Source organism: Brachycentrus maculatus, unplaced genomic scaffold, assembly GCF_059751285.1.
Source record: "Brachycentrus maculatus isolate JH-2025_06_01 unplaced genomic scaffold, ASM5975128v1 h1tg000139l, whole genome shotgun sequence".
Lineage (NCBI taxonomy): Eukaryota > Metazoa > Arthropoda > Insecta > Trichoptera > Brachycentridae > Brachycentrus > Brachycentrus maculatus.
This window is the reverse complement of record NW_028280892.1, coordinates 297544-313267: the sequence shown is the minus strand read 5'-3', so window position 1 is coordinate 313267 and position 15724 is coordinate 297544. Positions and strand designations below refer to the sequence as shown.

General features: G+C 37.6%; 1 protein-coding gene across 2 annotated transcripts in view; it reads right to left on the bottom strand.

Annotated features, from left to right (window-relative positions):
• The window catches only part of LOC148309079 (uncharacterized), a 106548-nt gene that overhangs the window by 11251 nt on the left and 79573 nt on the right, over nt 1-15724 (bottom strand). For both annotated transcript variants that reach the window (XM_088260619.1, XM_088260621.1), the window contains exons 3-8: nt 14554-14684; nt 12546-12726; nt 11560-11807; nt 9678-9860; nt 8011-8105; nt 5906-6024 (exon numbers count right to left, since the gene is read on the bottom strand). In XM_088260619.1, the coding sequence (XP_088116745.1) occupies nt 5906-6024; nt 8011-8105; nt 9678-9860; nt 11560-11807; nt 12546-12726; nt 14554-14684 (957 nt within the window). The remainder of the gene's footprint in view (nt 1-5905; nt 6025-8010; nt 8106-9677; nt 9861-11559; nt 11808-12545; nt 12727-14553; nt 14685-15724) is intronic.

Genomic DNA, 15724 nt, shown 5'->3' with positions numbered 1-15724 from the left:
ATTATATTGTCACAAGAAACAATCACCCGTATTTGCTTTCGCACTGGATTATTTTTTCAGGTATACAATGAACAAAACATGATCGAAGTCAGTTTCTTAGGAGTCAGGATCTCAAAGAGTCAATCGGTATTTCTCTTTCTCTATCTTTAATAATAATTATTTACTGACATTCCATTCTTCCAAGAACCGAGGACCTAGATGTGACGTGAATTATTGTGAGCAGTAAGTGTGGGCAACATTTTTTTTTCTTCTTCAATTTATCGATAATTCAATTCAATTCAATTCAAACCCTTATCCGCACCCCAATGGTGCATAGGGCACTGCATTATATAAACACTGTGTTATCTTGATCGTTAACACACGAAGGAAAGGTGATCAGCCCTCCGCTTCAGGTACCAGTCCAGGGTAATATTGAATAAATATAAGAGTGAAAAAATCACATATATTTATTTGACCCCCCCCTGGGAATCGAACCCGGGACCTCCAGGACGGTAGCCGAGCGTGCTGACCATTACACTACGGAGGCGGACTTTTTTTATCGATAATAGAGGAATGAACAACATAAAACATTCTACAAAAGAGAGAGGTAGTTGCCCATTAGGTACTTGTATAATGAAAATAGCACAGTAATTAGTATGTCATATACTTGAAAAAATCATCCGGTACGGAAGCAAATATGGGCATTTGTTTCTTGGGACAATATGATCGCGCCCCTGTTTAAACAGCTGTCACCGCATGGACACGTCACACGCTTCTATACAAACTCATGAGCAACAAGTTAATCACTGCTTTGTGGCGACTTTTTAGTCACGCTATGGTCTGTACAAGTTTGTATTTAATCGTAGCTAAGAAAAATGTGGTAAATTAAATAACCAAGAAAGCTTTTGAATTATGTGTCAAAATTCGTTTAGAAAATTAATTGTAACCTTTCATATATTTTTACAAAAATGTTAGTAATATTAGTATATAACCACTCACCGAGATTTTTTGTTTACCGATTTCGAGACGTACCTGTCTCTTCGTCAGGGTAATCACTACAACAGCATGCAAACAATATTACACGTCACTACCGTAGCACCATTCACACACTTATAACTACATATAAAAAGTACTAGTAATAAGGTAGTGATGTGTAGTATTGTTTACACGCTGTTATAGTGATTGTCCTGACGAAGAATTGGGTATGCCTTGAAACCAATAGGCAAAAATTGGCAGTGAGTGGTCATACTAATATTAATAATAATAATAAAACCCTTATCCGCACCCCAAATGGTGCATAGGGCACTGCGTCCTATAAACGCAGTGTTATCTTGATCGTTTACGCATGAAGGAAAGGTGATCAGCCCTCCGCTTCAGGTACCAGTCCAGGGTAATATTGAATAAATATAACAGTGTAAAAATCACTTATATTTATTTTACCCCCCTTGGGAATCGAACCCGGGACCTACAGAACGGTAGCCGAGCGTGCTGACCATTACACTACGGAGGCGGACTAATATACTAATATTACTAACATTTTTGTAAAAAAATTTGAAGTAAAAATGACTAACCATTAAGTAAATGCTTTAAATATAAACAATATAGAGAATATAATTCTAAATTCGCTATTTACAAGACATGAACCACGGATACGACCTACTCCCAATTTCTATTTTGTGAGTGATGTACGGAGTTCTATGGGAATCCCCCACTACCCCATGCACAAGAGTGAGAGGAATCAAAATGAAAGTTATTAGTGAGGATCAACAAATTCTAGATGATTTTTAAAGGAGAGTTAATAAGACAGGGGTAAAAAACATACAGATAAATTTGAAACTTGATATCACAGGTGTTCCTAGTATATCAGTCACATGTACAAATACTATGATACGTCAAGAATTAACAATAAATATGGGAGTCGAACACTGCAATATATCGTCCCGAACATTCTTAATTTGTTGCCGACGGATGTTAGAGGTCAAAATGAAATATGGAACAAAGGCAAAATAAAGGAATGGGTAAATGATCAAGAGTTAATTCTATGAAAATTGTACAATGTTTATATTCTTAATTTTTTCTCTTTATTGTGTCTATATTAGGTTAAAATCGTTAAAAACAATAAAAAATGTATTAAATAAGAACTCCACTGACAAGACACACAAGGTGGCTTGGTGGGTCTCTGCAAAAAAATCTTCTAAATATGTATAAATTGTGATTTAAATAAATGTATACAAAAATAAAATAAATAAAGAGATATGGAGCTGTAATACTACCACTAGCCACTAGTCAAATCTCACAAATCTGTTTCTAACGAATATAACCAGCGATAACATTGTCACTCATAAAACATAAAACTAATTTTAGCTTATCAATGACTTGCCGGTCAGTCGTTTTGCATTGTGTATTGTGAAGCTATCTCTTTCATAGTCTATTGGATTATTAGATACAAATGATGAAAAGAGACAAATATACATGTCGATGTCAGTCACGGCGTGTTAAATATCGCTCGGCTCAGGACTCACCGGGTTCGGAAATACGGGGAGATACGAAGTGTCACAGATATTCCGATATTAAATAATTTAGCGTACCGCGTATCGCGGCGGCGCATAGTACGAGACACAAGGAGCATGAAGCAGAGTCTGGTTAACAGACTAGTATCTGGTAACAGGTAGCGTATCCTAGTATCTTGACATGGTGATATCGGTAATAGCGATATCGCTAAGTAGCAGTTTAAACACAGCACTATTCATAGGTATAAATATATACAGAAAATGATTATATGGTCTAATCCAGTGCTCCGCAAAGTGTGTGCCGCGGCACACTGGTGTACTGTGGTGATTAGTTGGTGTGCCGCTGAATAAAGTCTAGTTTTTCAAGATAACATCCTTATAAACAATTACTCCAAATTTAGAACGCCTTCTCTCAGTTAAACAGGTTCACATTTCGCATGAAACACGATATGTTATATATCGCTCACTCCTTCCAACAATGTCATATATTAAAAATTGACAATTTTCAGTTGTGCATGTTTTCAAAATGCCCAGAAAGTATACTGTTTCCTAGCAAAAGCGGCATATTTTAAACTTAATATTTACCCGCTACAGGGCAAAAAGTGCTGTTTTTGCATTTTGAAGAAAAGGTATTGTTTAATTATTTTTTTAAATACACTAAATATTTTTCAAATGGAGAAAAAACATAAAAGTTTTACCTAAAAAGATCTGTTGCACAGTAAAAAGTTCAATAAATGACTTGGTATTTATTTTTAATACATTTCATTATATTCTTAAACATTAAAAACGATCTCCTGAAAAATCAAGTTTTTTTATATATGACGTTGTTGAAAGGAGTGAGGGATATGTTTTGACTTTATATTAATTTTTCTAATTAAATCGAAATTAAATAAACATTGTTTTTTTTTTTTTGGTGTACTTCAAAAATTTCCTAATTTGGCAGGTGTACCTTGAACAGAAAAAGTTTGCGGAACACTGGTTTAGTCAAGTATATTTCATTTGCACTGTTGTAATTGGAAAAACGATTTTTTTGTTATTCTTCCAGAATCATTTGACGCCTGAAAATGTATTTTTCAAACTTTATTCAAATTAAAATTTTATTCACAACACTTTGAGCATATCCAAATACTTTATGGAAGACGATTCCCACACGACTCTTGCGTTTAAAGCGTGGCTGCAATATTTGTATAGACATGGGAGCCGTGTTAGTCACACGGGACGTGTTTAAAATGTTTATTCATGTCGTTATTAATTAATTATTATGATTCCAACGCTTTTGAAAGTCTTGGTATAAGAGTCCACGACACACAACATAAATATTGCGATAAGTTTTGTTACACAACATAAAGTTTATTAGTGTACACGTCACACTATTAGAGCAAACACGTTGTTAGTGCAAAGGTTTCAAACAGTGTGAGGGAAGCTTAAAGGCGATGTGATATGTGACACAGTTAGAGTGAACTCATAGGCCCCAAGTTGATGAAAAAATGGCCCAGTTTTCAAACATGTTAGCTATATTCATAGTAAACTTGTATTTACAAAGTATCATTAGCTATATTCACTCTGGTTTTCAATGTATTGTTAGCTATATTCATAAAGAACTTCTTTTATAAAATACTATCAGCTATATTCACTCTGATTTTCAATGTATTTTTAGCTATATTCATAAAGAACTTCTTTTACAAAATACCATCAGCTATATTCACTCTGGTTTTCAATGTATTATTAGCTATATTCATGAAGAACTTCTTTTACAAAACACTATCCGCTATATTTACTCTGGTTTTCAATGCAATGTTAGCTAAATTAAAAAGTATCTTTTATTTTCAACATATCTTAAGCTGATTCATTAATTAACTAAACATCGTGCGGCTTCTCTGCAGGGGTAGGCAGAGAGAATAAAACTCCACACCAATCTGGCTTTACAAACAATCTTCGCCTCTTCAACATTCACGCATCCACGCCAATTATTCCGACTTCTGACCTGACCACTTTCAACTTTTTGAAATATAATTCAAATACTTGATCATGCCAAGTTTCCCGCCATCTTCGAACCATCTCAACACACCTTTATCGATTTTATGAACAATGCTTGTCTCAGCACTGCATTCTTTCCTTATTCCCATTCGAACAAGTATCATATATAATTTTGCCACACGTGTAGAGATCGCTTTTTGACTGCATTCAGTCTACTTTCATCCTTCAGGGCTGATACCATGGGCAATTTTAAGTCAATCAAATATCAGTTACATAATAAAATATCTGAACTTTTGAGTAATATATCCAAAATTAAACAAGGTTATTGGATTGAATTCAACTTTTATTTACATATATATATATATATATATATATATATATATATATATATATATATATATATATATATATATATATATATATATATATATATATATATATATATATATATATATATATATATATATAATAAAACCCTTATCCGCACCCCAATGGTGCATAGGGCACTGCGTCATATAAACGCAGTGTTATCTTGATCGTTTACACATGAAGGAAAGGTGATCAGCCCTCCACTTCAGGTACCAGTCCAGGGTAATATTGAATAAATATGACAGTGAAAAAATCACTTATATTTATTATACCCCCCTTGGGAATCGAACCCGGGACCTCCAGATTGGTAGCCGAGGGACTACCGACTATTACACTACGGAGGCGGACAAAATATATATGATAATATGTGACGCGTTTCGTCTTATTAAGAAATTATCAAACACTCAATGTCTTAATAAGGTAAAACGCGTCACATATTATCATATATCGGTAGTGTAAGGGCAAAGGGGTATATCTCAGGGGGTCTCAGACCAAATTTTACAGGAGAGCAAAAACAAACTTACGAAATTAAATAACTCATTTGTTTTATGTATTTTTATATGTACATATCTCAATAAAACTAAATAAATTTGATAATGCCCTAACAAGGGTCACAATTTAATTTTTTATGTGTTTTTGTTAATAAAATACAACTTAGTAGACTCAAAAAATCTGTGTTTGATTTAAAATTAATACATAAACTAAATAAGTATTGAAACTACGGCTATATCCTTTTGCCAGATTATGGAATACACTATTTTAGACATTATGTGGAATATAAAAAAATTGTAGAAAATAAAAAATTGACAGATATGCCCCTTTGCCATAACACTACCGATATATGTAAATAAAAGTAGAATTCAATCCAATAACCTTGTTTAATTTTGGTATTTGATATATTACCCAAAAATTAAAAATGGAATTCTACCAACTGTCTGCAGTTACAATAAATAAAATATCAGAAATGCCAGTTAGAGTGAAATTTGAAGGAGATTTTATGAGCTTGTCTCGAGAATTCGGTGTAGGGCAGAGAGAGTTCGGAGTGGCTGGTGTAGAAAGGTTGTACCAACCTGATGTGTGTGGCGGTGGCGGCCTGGCCGTGCCTCGTCCCTTCTAAGGAGTCTCCGCCTTCGGAGCTCTGCCGCGAGTGCTGGCTCTGCTGGCTGAGCGAGCTCCCGTAGCCGCTAGCCTGGAAATAACATATGTATACTGCAACCACAAATAGCAATGGATGAAGGATGCTTAACCGGATCCACGCGGCTCGCATAATCGTATGTGTTTTCACAAAACATGCCCCATACGCGGCTGACATAAGCGTATGTGTTTTTACTTTGCTCCAAGTTTCGAACCTCAGTTCAACTTGGAGGGATTTTTTCATGGTGTGGAACTTTGGATAAAAATTTACGTCAATCCTTGGCCTTATGACATCTGTTGAAATATCTGACTAATAATTTGTAACATCACAAGGATAAATAAAAGAACAGATCCCTGATTTTCCTTGGGGTAGGTAGTTAGTCCGCGCCATAATCATGCCCTATATCAGTCTCAATCTCGACCCTACGCATCGCCAGTGGGTAAGAGTGACACACGATGCGTGCTTTGATTTATTTATGTTACGATCTTATTTGTTTATATTACAATATATTTCAAGAAGTCCGCCTCCGTAGTGTAATGGTCAGCACGCTCAGCTACCGTTCTGGAGGTCCCGGGTTCTATTCCCACGGGGGTCAAATAAATATTAGTGATTTTTTCACTGTAATATTTATTCAATATTACCCTGGACTGGTACCTGAAGCGGAGGGCTGATCACCTTTCCTTCATGTATAAACGATCAAGATAACACTACGTTTATATGACGCAGTGCCCTGTGCACCGTTGGGGTGCGGATAAGGGTTTTATTATTTATTATTATCATTACAATATATTTCAAGAATAATGTGACACAAGTGTATTATAGAGTACCAAAAAGGCACAATGAATCCCATTGAACGTTTCTGTTTAGGAAAATAAATAGTTTCTTAACTAAATACATGATAAAAGTAATACCACCGCGCACGGGCGTCTCTCAGGAACAAAGTTAACGCGGTTAAAAGGTTAATACAGCGGAACCTCTCAAAACAAGTAATTCACATAGCAAGCAAATAAAAAATCCCTTTTTCACGACATTTACTTGTAAGTCAGGACTTCCGCAACAGTAAAAACAAAAAATGTTTACTTTATGAGTAAGATTCTGGAACGAATTATACATGTTATAAGAGGTTCCACTGTATATCCCTTAGGGATCGAAAAACTAATGTTTGGATAAGGGAAAAGACCAAGGTAACAGGCAGTAGGCTCAAAGAATCATACCGCTCACTCCTTTCGAGAACGTCATAAATCAAAAATTGTTCATTTTCAGTTGTGCATGTTTTCGGAATGCCCAGAAAGTATACTATATCCCAGCAAAAGGGGCATATTTTTAACTTAATATTTACCCGCTACAGGGCAGAAAGTGTTGTTTTTGCATTTCGAAGAAAAGGTATTGTTTAATTATTTTTTTGAATATCCAAAATATTTTTCAAATGGAGAAAAAACCTTCAGGTTTTACCTAAAATGATCTGTTGCACAGTAAAAAGTTTAACAAGTGGCTTGATATTTATTTTTAATACATTGTATTATATTTTTAAACTTTAAAAACGTTCTCCTGAAAAATCAAGTTTTTTTATTTACGATGTTCTTGAAAGGAGTGAGCGATATGTCTGATTATAATCATAATTATATATGGACTATCTATAATTATAGATGGATGAAAAAGGTGCCCGACTGGAGGCCAACAGGACGCAGAAGCGTGGATAGGCCGCAGACAAGATGGTTCGATGACATTAGGAAAGTGGTAGGCCTGCTGGAAGAGAGTCACGTCCAACAGACAACTGTGGGAGTCCAAGATGGAGGCCTTTGTTCAATACTGGACGAAAGAAGAAGGCTGAAGTAAGTACTGCTACTACTGAATCTTGTATGCACCCAATGATTTTCAATATATTATATCTCCAATTTGACCAGTTAATTTATTTACAACATTTTGAGTGTGTCATTAATTTTGAATTAAGCAGCTTTTACTGTATCTTTTTCAAAACGGCTCGGATTTTCTGGAGTGGATTGAAACAAGCCCGTCAGATGAAGAATAATGTATAGTTACCTTGGAAGACATTTCACCGGAAGTGTTGGAACTATTCCTAGAGTGTCCCTGCAAACAAGCGAGACAGTGACCCGTCACGGCCGAATGCGCTATCACTGGAAGAATAAAAAGGAACATAAATAAACTTGTTACAAAATAAAGATTTTCTAACATTCTATTACAAATTGGTTTAGCATATTTTGTATTTTAGAAGTATTATTAACTTTGTGGTATGGTAAAATAAAAACAAACTTAAAAATTTAACTCTGCCTGATTAGCCCACCCTAGCAAAGAAACAGCTAAAAATGATTTTTCCATAAAAACTGCAGTAGTAGTATTTTATAACGGAGTTATAATGGAGCTAATGGAGTTACTAGATGGAAAACCTTTGTGTATCGATCTGTTTTAAAAGTAGTTTAAAATTCTCTTAATTCTTATTGGTGCACATGTTAAAACTGTCACTTAGAATTATATAGCTACATAAGGACCATCAGTCCATTTGATCGTTTGAAAATGCCATAACTAGGCGAAACAATTGTCACAATATTACATTTTTATGTGTTTTTGTCAATAAAATACAACTTGGTAGACTCAAAAAATCTGTGTTTGATTTAAAAATTAATACATAAATTAAAATTATCTTAGTTAATTAATTCTCTTCTCATTTGATAAAAACATAGTGAAAATTGGAAAATATTGTTTTTTAATAATGCCTTAAAATAATGCATTATTTCACTATCACATTTAAAAAAACCTGCCCTTTTTCCAAATAAAATCTTCATTAAAACTTATCAGTCAAAGGGTAAGGTGAGTTTTTAACGCATTAATAGCGGGAATCGCTTAAAAGCGTCTTTTACACACTGTTGGTAGAGATCAGGAGACGCTTATAAGCGTTCCATTTGCTTACTTTTGGTAGAGGGCAGAGACAAACATTGTACAGATCAGACTTGGATTCGGGGTTACATGTGATTAGTATACGACCCTAATTGGTATACTAATTTTAGTCAGGGTTGAGGAAAAAACTGTCCACCAACAACCCTTCAGTGTGATGCGCTGCGTTGCGTCGTCGCAGTGTCCACCGCATAGGGTCAACACGGTGTTAATTTGATTAGTAATCATGTGATTGCAAGGTGATCAGAATCTGGAGCTCAAAAACTTACAGACTCTCGGATTAAGGAATGGATTTAAGAAGGCGTAAAGGGTCGACGCTGTGATGACGCACGTGGCGCATTGCACTAATGGGCTAGTGTGCAAAGGCAAATAGCCGCAAGTTAAAAACAGTAGTTTAGAGATAAACAAGTTTATAGTTAACTTAAAATGATGCTTAAAAGAAATGTGTGTTGAGATGGTTTGGACATGTGGAATGTATGAATGAGGAAAGAACGGTTAAACAAATTTATGAGGCGAATGTAGTTGAAAAAAGAAGCAGAGGAAGACTGAGGAAAACCTGGCACAATCAGGTATGTCAAATACTTGAAAGCGGCTGGGTCAGGAGTCTTAATAATCGGCGGGTATGTATGAGGAGATGCATGAACGTGGAAGAGGCGACGAATGTTTGCAAAGACAGAGTGGTGTGGCGTTCTATTCTCTCTGCCTACCGCTGCGAGGAAGCGGCGTGATGGTTAGTTAGTTAGGTTTTTTTTAGGTTAGGTTTAGTTAGGTTAGATGGTTAGTTAGTTAGGTTTTACCGCATCCGTCCAACATGTCAGAGCCGCTCCTCTGGCGCTGCAGGGTGCCCCCTGCGCCCCCCGTGTCCGAGTCCTCGCCGCCTCGGGCGCCCCCCACCTGCTCGCTGCTGCCCGACTCCTGGTACGGCGGCAGCTGGAGCTCTGTCGTGACGATGCTGGTCTGCGTCTGGTGGTTCAGGAGCTCTGCAAACGGAAAAAAAAACAATTCAATTTGATTCAATGAAAGAAATGTAAGGGTGAACTAGGGATAATTGAAAATATTTTGTATATTAACCTTTCCGGGAGTATGGACGTAAATGAATGTCGGTGCGAATTTTCCTTAAAGGAGTATGGACGTTAATGAACGTCGAAGTCCGTCTGTCAGTTAGTATGATGTAACTTGTGTAGCAATGATATCTGTGGATGTTTGTGTGTTATTTTGTCATAATTGAAAAATATTTCGAAGAGCTGTTTTTCCTTATTTTTAAATTATTTTAACAATTTCTATCTTCATTATACATCGTATGGTTTCTAGTTGAACACCAATTTAATTTAACAGAAGGGAAGCAAGATGAAAGCGGATTACTTTTAACACAAATTTATTCAGTACTATAAAATTACAATCAAGAAATATTAAAGAATAATCGCGTGATTCTAATGTGAGAACAGTTGAAAGACGTGTCGATCGGAGGACGGGCGGTGACGAAATGTGACGGGCCGGTTTCCGCTCGTTGCTGGCTCGATAGGGTGTTCGGTTATGCTCGTTCATTCGATTCGAGTTGCCATAGATGTGTGGGTTGCCACAATCGATTTAATGAAAAAAAAATTTTTCATGTAAAAAGAACCCACTCCCCAGAGAAAGTCAGACATATATTTTTGTGCTCCCTGAAAGGTTAAAAGCATTGATAACTTTGTGGTATGGTAATAAACACTATTTTTTCGTGATCGTAAGCCCTTTAACGACAACAACAATTCATTAAAAAATGGAGAGGTTTAAATATACATCAGTTACTAACACTTTGAGGGGATTCACATCTCCGTTACTTTGATGGCATCTTATCCACTAGCGGCTAAGCTTACCAAATAAGGTACTGTGGACATTTGGCTGTATAAACTAATGAGATTGCCGACCTCTGCACTAGATGAATCAAAAGTGCAATATTCGGTAAAATCGTATCATTAATATTCTGCTTCTCCTTATTTTTCACGAGCCCTCTGACCTCCACCGCTGGATATAGGCCTCTTCCTCTCCTTTTCATTTCCTCCAGTCGGTTGCTGCTTGCAGCCAGTTTCTACCTCCCACAGCGACTATGTCGTTGGACCATCTCTTTTGGGGTCTTCCGACACCTCTTTTGTTCTCCCAAGATCTCCATCGTAAAATTCTGTCTCGCAATATGTCCTGCCCGTTGCCATTTGAGTTTTTCCACGCGATCCATGATATCCTCTACTTTGGTTCTTTTCCCGGTATCTTCATTTTTTATTTTATCCATCAGACTTAAACCAAGCTTTCCATCGTTCCATGGATCTCTGAGTGCACTTGTAAAAAACACCCTTCCGAAATGTGTAAGAGAGAAAAGAGAACAGGGGGTAGGTGTGTGTGTGAGTGTGATTAAACCACTTCTGTGGTCAACCTCTTGGAAAAAAGTGGGTCAAAAAAGCAACCCTCTTTTTTTCAGTACATAATGAGTTTTTTTAAAATCATATTTTGAAATATAATAAATCAGTATAAAACATAAATAAAATATAGTAGTAAAGAAAAAAAAAGGAAGAATGGATATATCTAGGCTGATGAGGGAATGAACCGAGCTGGATTCGGGCAAATCACTGTGTCAGCAAAATACCAACCAGAACTGTACTTGGGCAAATCACACCGTGAGTTAATAATAACCAAGTTCCGACTCACCGCTGCCAAACAGCGCGGGCCTCTTCTTGGGCAGGGACCCGAAGCCGGAGCTGCCGGACGCTATCGAGGACCCGCAGTCGTCATCCTTGCCCGTTGGGGCCTCTTGCGGCGGAAGCGCGGGGACCGTGGGGGGAGCGGGCGCAGGCGGCGCCGCGGGGGGCACGGGCGGCGGTGCCGGGGGCTCCTCAAGCGCCGCTGCCGCCGCCAGGTGCTCCGACAGCTGCTTGTGCTTCAGCGACGGAGACGGCCTGAAGAAGAGACATTCCGTTTGAAAATAAACTAATAAACCAACACTTAATTTAAGTTTTATTATTAAACCATATCCGCTCCCTAAGTGGAGCATAGTCCACAAACTGTCTCCAGGTTTTACTGTTGGCTGCCAGCCCCTTTGCATCCTTCCAAGTCAGATCCGCGTCCCAAAGTTGTGAAGAGAACTGCCGACAAATTGTCAGCAGTGGTCGTCCTGGGCGGCGCGAACCTGATGCCTTGTAAAAGAGGCAAGCTTGATGATGGAGGCATGTGGAGTACATGGCCAAGCCAACTGAATCACCTTTTCTTGACAACAGTTGCGACCAAGATTTGCTGCGTCCTACGCCTTATCTCTTCATTCCTCACAAAGTCAAACCACCGCACTTTAATTTATGTTTTACGTAGTACATTATTATTTATAGATTTGGCGATTAATTAGTAGAACTCCAATTTAATTTATATACCAAATGTTAAAATCAAACACATATTCATTAAAGACATTCATTTGAAAATGCCATAAGGCGAAACAATTGTCACAAAATTTATTTTTATGTGTTTTTTAACAATGAAATACAATTTAGTATACTCAAAAAATCAAGGTTTTATTTAACATTTAATATTTAAATGAAAATGGAGATCTACAAATTAAATGCCAAATCTATAAATAAGGATATGAACGTCTGGGCATTAACATGGTTTACAACCTGTTTGGCTGGTCTAAGAGATGTTTGGCTTACACTTTGAAGAGGGGATCACCGGAGAGCATGTTCATGCGTATGCGCAGCTTGAGCGTGCTGTTGTCCTGGCGGCGCCGCGCGTCGTAGCCCTCCAGCAGGCAGCGGCGCGGGGCCTCGCCCGAGCCCGCCAGCTCCGCCAGGTTCACGTCCACGAACCCCAGCTTCTGGTAGGATCTGCCGCCTGCAACACACGGCCAAACACAAATACAAAATACAAGAAATCAGAGATTTCAGAATCATAGAAAATAATAAAGAATGTTTAGTAAATAGTAACCACCATCAAGCAGAGAAAGCTGATGTACTTCGGACACGTCATGAGAAATGAAAAATATCCTCTTCTCCACCTAATCATACAAGGAAAGATTGAGGGGCGAAGAACTCAAGGACGCCCAAGAACATCATGGCTGAAAAACCTACAACAATGGTTTGGTAGAAGCACCAAATCTCTGTTCCGAGCTGCAGCATCAAAAGTGAAGATAGCCATGATGATCGCCGATCTTCGTTACAAGTGGCACAGAAAGAAGAAGAAGTAAATAGTATGGTGACGCGAGCGGCGTCCAGAGAGCGAGGCAGCATAGACGGGTACACCGCGGATGAGCGTGTCGTCACCGCGCCATCGCTGGCGAGGGTGACGTCACCACTTGAAGAACGACATTGAATCTTTAAAAGAACTGACGACGAAGGATTCATCCTCTTTCGCCCCTAGTCGCCGGAGCGACCAGATCTATATTCAGTTGCCATTTTACCACATAGTCGTTTCGATAAACTTTGTAAAGGTGGAGACTGATCGGAGCATTTCGTCGTAACGTAACATGTTATGATGCGAGCATTCAGGCAGTCAGTACAGCGAGCCTAGCGCTCCATCCATATTTTCGGATGCTCGCCGCGAGCAATGTTACGACGTTATGTTCGGATGTTATGACTGACGAAATGCTCCGGTCAGTCACCACCTTTACATTTAAAAGTGCAACGTAATCAGTGATCAATTCTTTTTTCATAAATATAAACATAGTAATAAGCATTCCATACCATTATAAATATTCCAGAATTAAATGTGAGATCAAGTAAGTGATTAATTCATTAATCTAATTTCCACCCATATGTAAACGCAGCTTCTGAGGAGCAATGAGTGGAGGTTTAGGACCGCACTGAAATCCGTACAATCCACCTGTCCCCACAATAGTATTGTTTTATTTAAAGATGGCAAAAGAGTTTGGCATCACTTTTTGATCTGCTCAAGACCTTAGAGTGAAAGAATTCGTCAAAAAAGACCGGATTTTTGGGCAAACAACTCTGGATCTTGCACCACGATAATGCAACGACGCACAATGCCATCATTATCCGTGACCATTTTGCTAAAAACGAACACCATCCAACAACCACCGAATTCACCTGTTTCGCTCTCTGCGACTTTTTACTATTCGGTCGATCCAAGAAACTGCTCCCGGAACGCGTTACAGCATCCGAGTTGAGGTTGTGGAAAAATCGAAGATGGCTCCGATGGCCTTACCGCAAACCGATTATAAAAAATGTTTTGAGGATTGGATCAAGCGCTGGCATAAGTGCGTTGCAGTCAATGGGGAGTACTTTGAAGGAGACAATTTCGATTTTGATGAATAATCTTGTATTTTTAATTTTCTGAATAAATTATTTTGATCAAGGTGGTATTACTATTAGGAATTGACGTAAGACCAATCATGAAGTGTGCGGTGGAGACAAGAGCCGACACAACCGGAATCAAAAAACTACTCTGCACATTGGAAATGAAATTCATAATGGCTCCCTTACGTTGCACGGCCAACCCCAAGATAGGTGACTTCCGGGCAGACCACCAAAGAGACTTCATACCATAGTGTGTATTTTATTATACTGAATACCCACGGACGGGTTGACAGAATCGAAGTATAAATATAATTATTTATTTAAAAAAAATCATTCTTAAAATTAAAAGGGTGTGCCTCATAAGGAGGAATAAATATTTTTTGGTACAAGAGGTGGGTTTGCTAACCTTTGGACTCTTTCCGGACGGATATCCTGAGGACGGAGGGGTCCAGGACTCCGGTGGAGGCGTTGGCGGACATCTTGCACAGGAACTGGAAGGTGGCGTTCCATTTCACTGTGTGGTTCTTCACCTCCTCCCTGCAACAAGGAAACACAACAGTTAATAAAATGTGTTTATTGATTTGGCGTTTAATTTGTAGAACTCCATTTTGATTTGTGTATTCATTTTTAAATCAAACACAGATTTTTTTAAACAATTCGCTCACTCCTTTCAAGAACGTCATAAATCAAAAAACATGATCTTTCAGGAGAACGTTTTTAATGTTTAAAAATATAACACAATAAATATCAAGCCACTTATTGAACTTTTTACAGTGCAACAGATCTTTTCAGGTAAAACCTGAAGATTTTTTCTCCATTTGAAAAATATTTAATATATTTAAAAAAAATTATTAAACAATACCTTTTCTTCAAAATGCAAAAATAACATTTTCTGCCATGTAGCGGGTAAATATTAAGTTAAAAATATGTCTCTTTTGCTAGGATATAGTACATTTTCTGGGCATTCGGAAAACATGTGCCCTATGCACCATTGGGTGTGAAGAAAATAAGTCATGATAATGAATGGGTAAGACTTTGACTCTGAATCACCTAACATAACGGAATAATTAAAATAAAAGAAGTCACATAAAAAATTAATAACCTGATAAATAAAAATAAATAGATACCTAATCTAAATAGTGTCTGGTCGTGGTCCCGTGGTTAGTGTCGAGGATTCTTGAGTCAGAGTTTCTCAGTTTGAACCCACTCTACCACACATTTTGATACTTATTTCTAATGAGCCGCTTAGGCTCAAAAGAAATAGTATGTAATTGACGTATTTTTGTAAATAATAAAAACAAATACTTCTCTTTCCTCTAAAATAAATAACGAGGTGATCAGCCGATGCAAGTAACGACCAAGCACTGCGTCAATACGATGCAGTGCCCTATGCACCATTGGATGCGGATAAGGGGTTAGAAGAAAAGAAGTCGCGCATCAAAAATGGATGCGTAAATGATCGATTATTATTAGATAACTATTACCTAACCTTAAATTAAATAGATACCTAACGTATGTATATGGAGAGGCGTTCACCTCAAATATTCCTTGTACTATTTTTTTTAAATTACCTAACG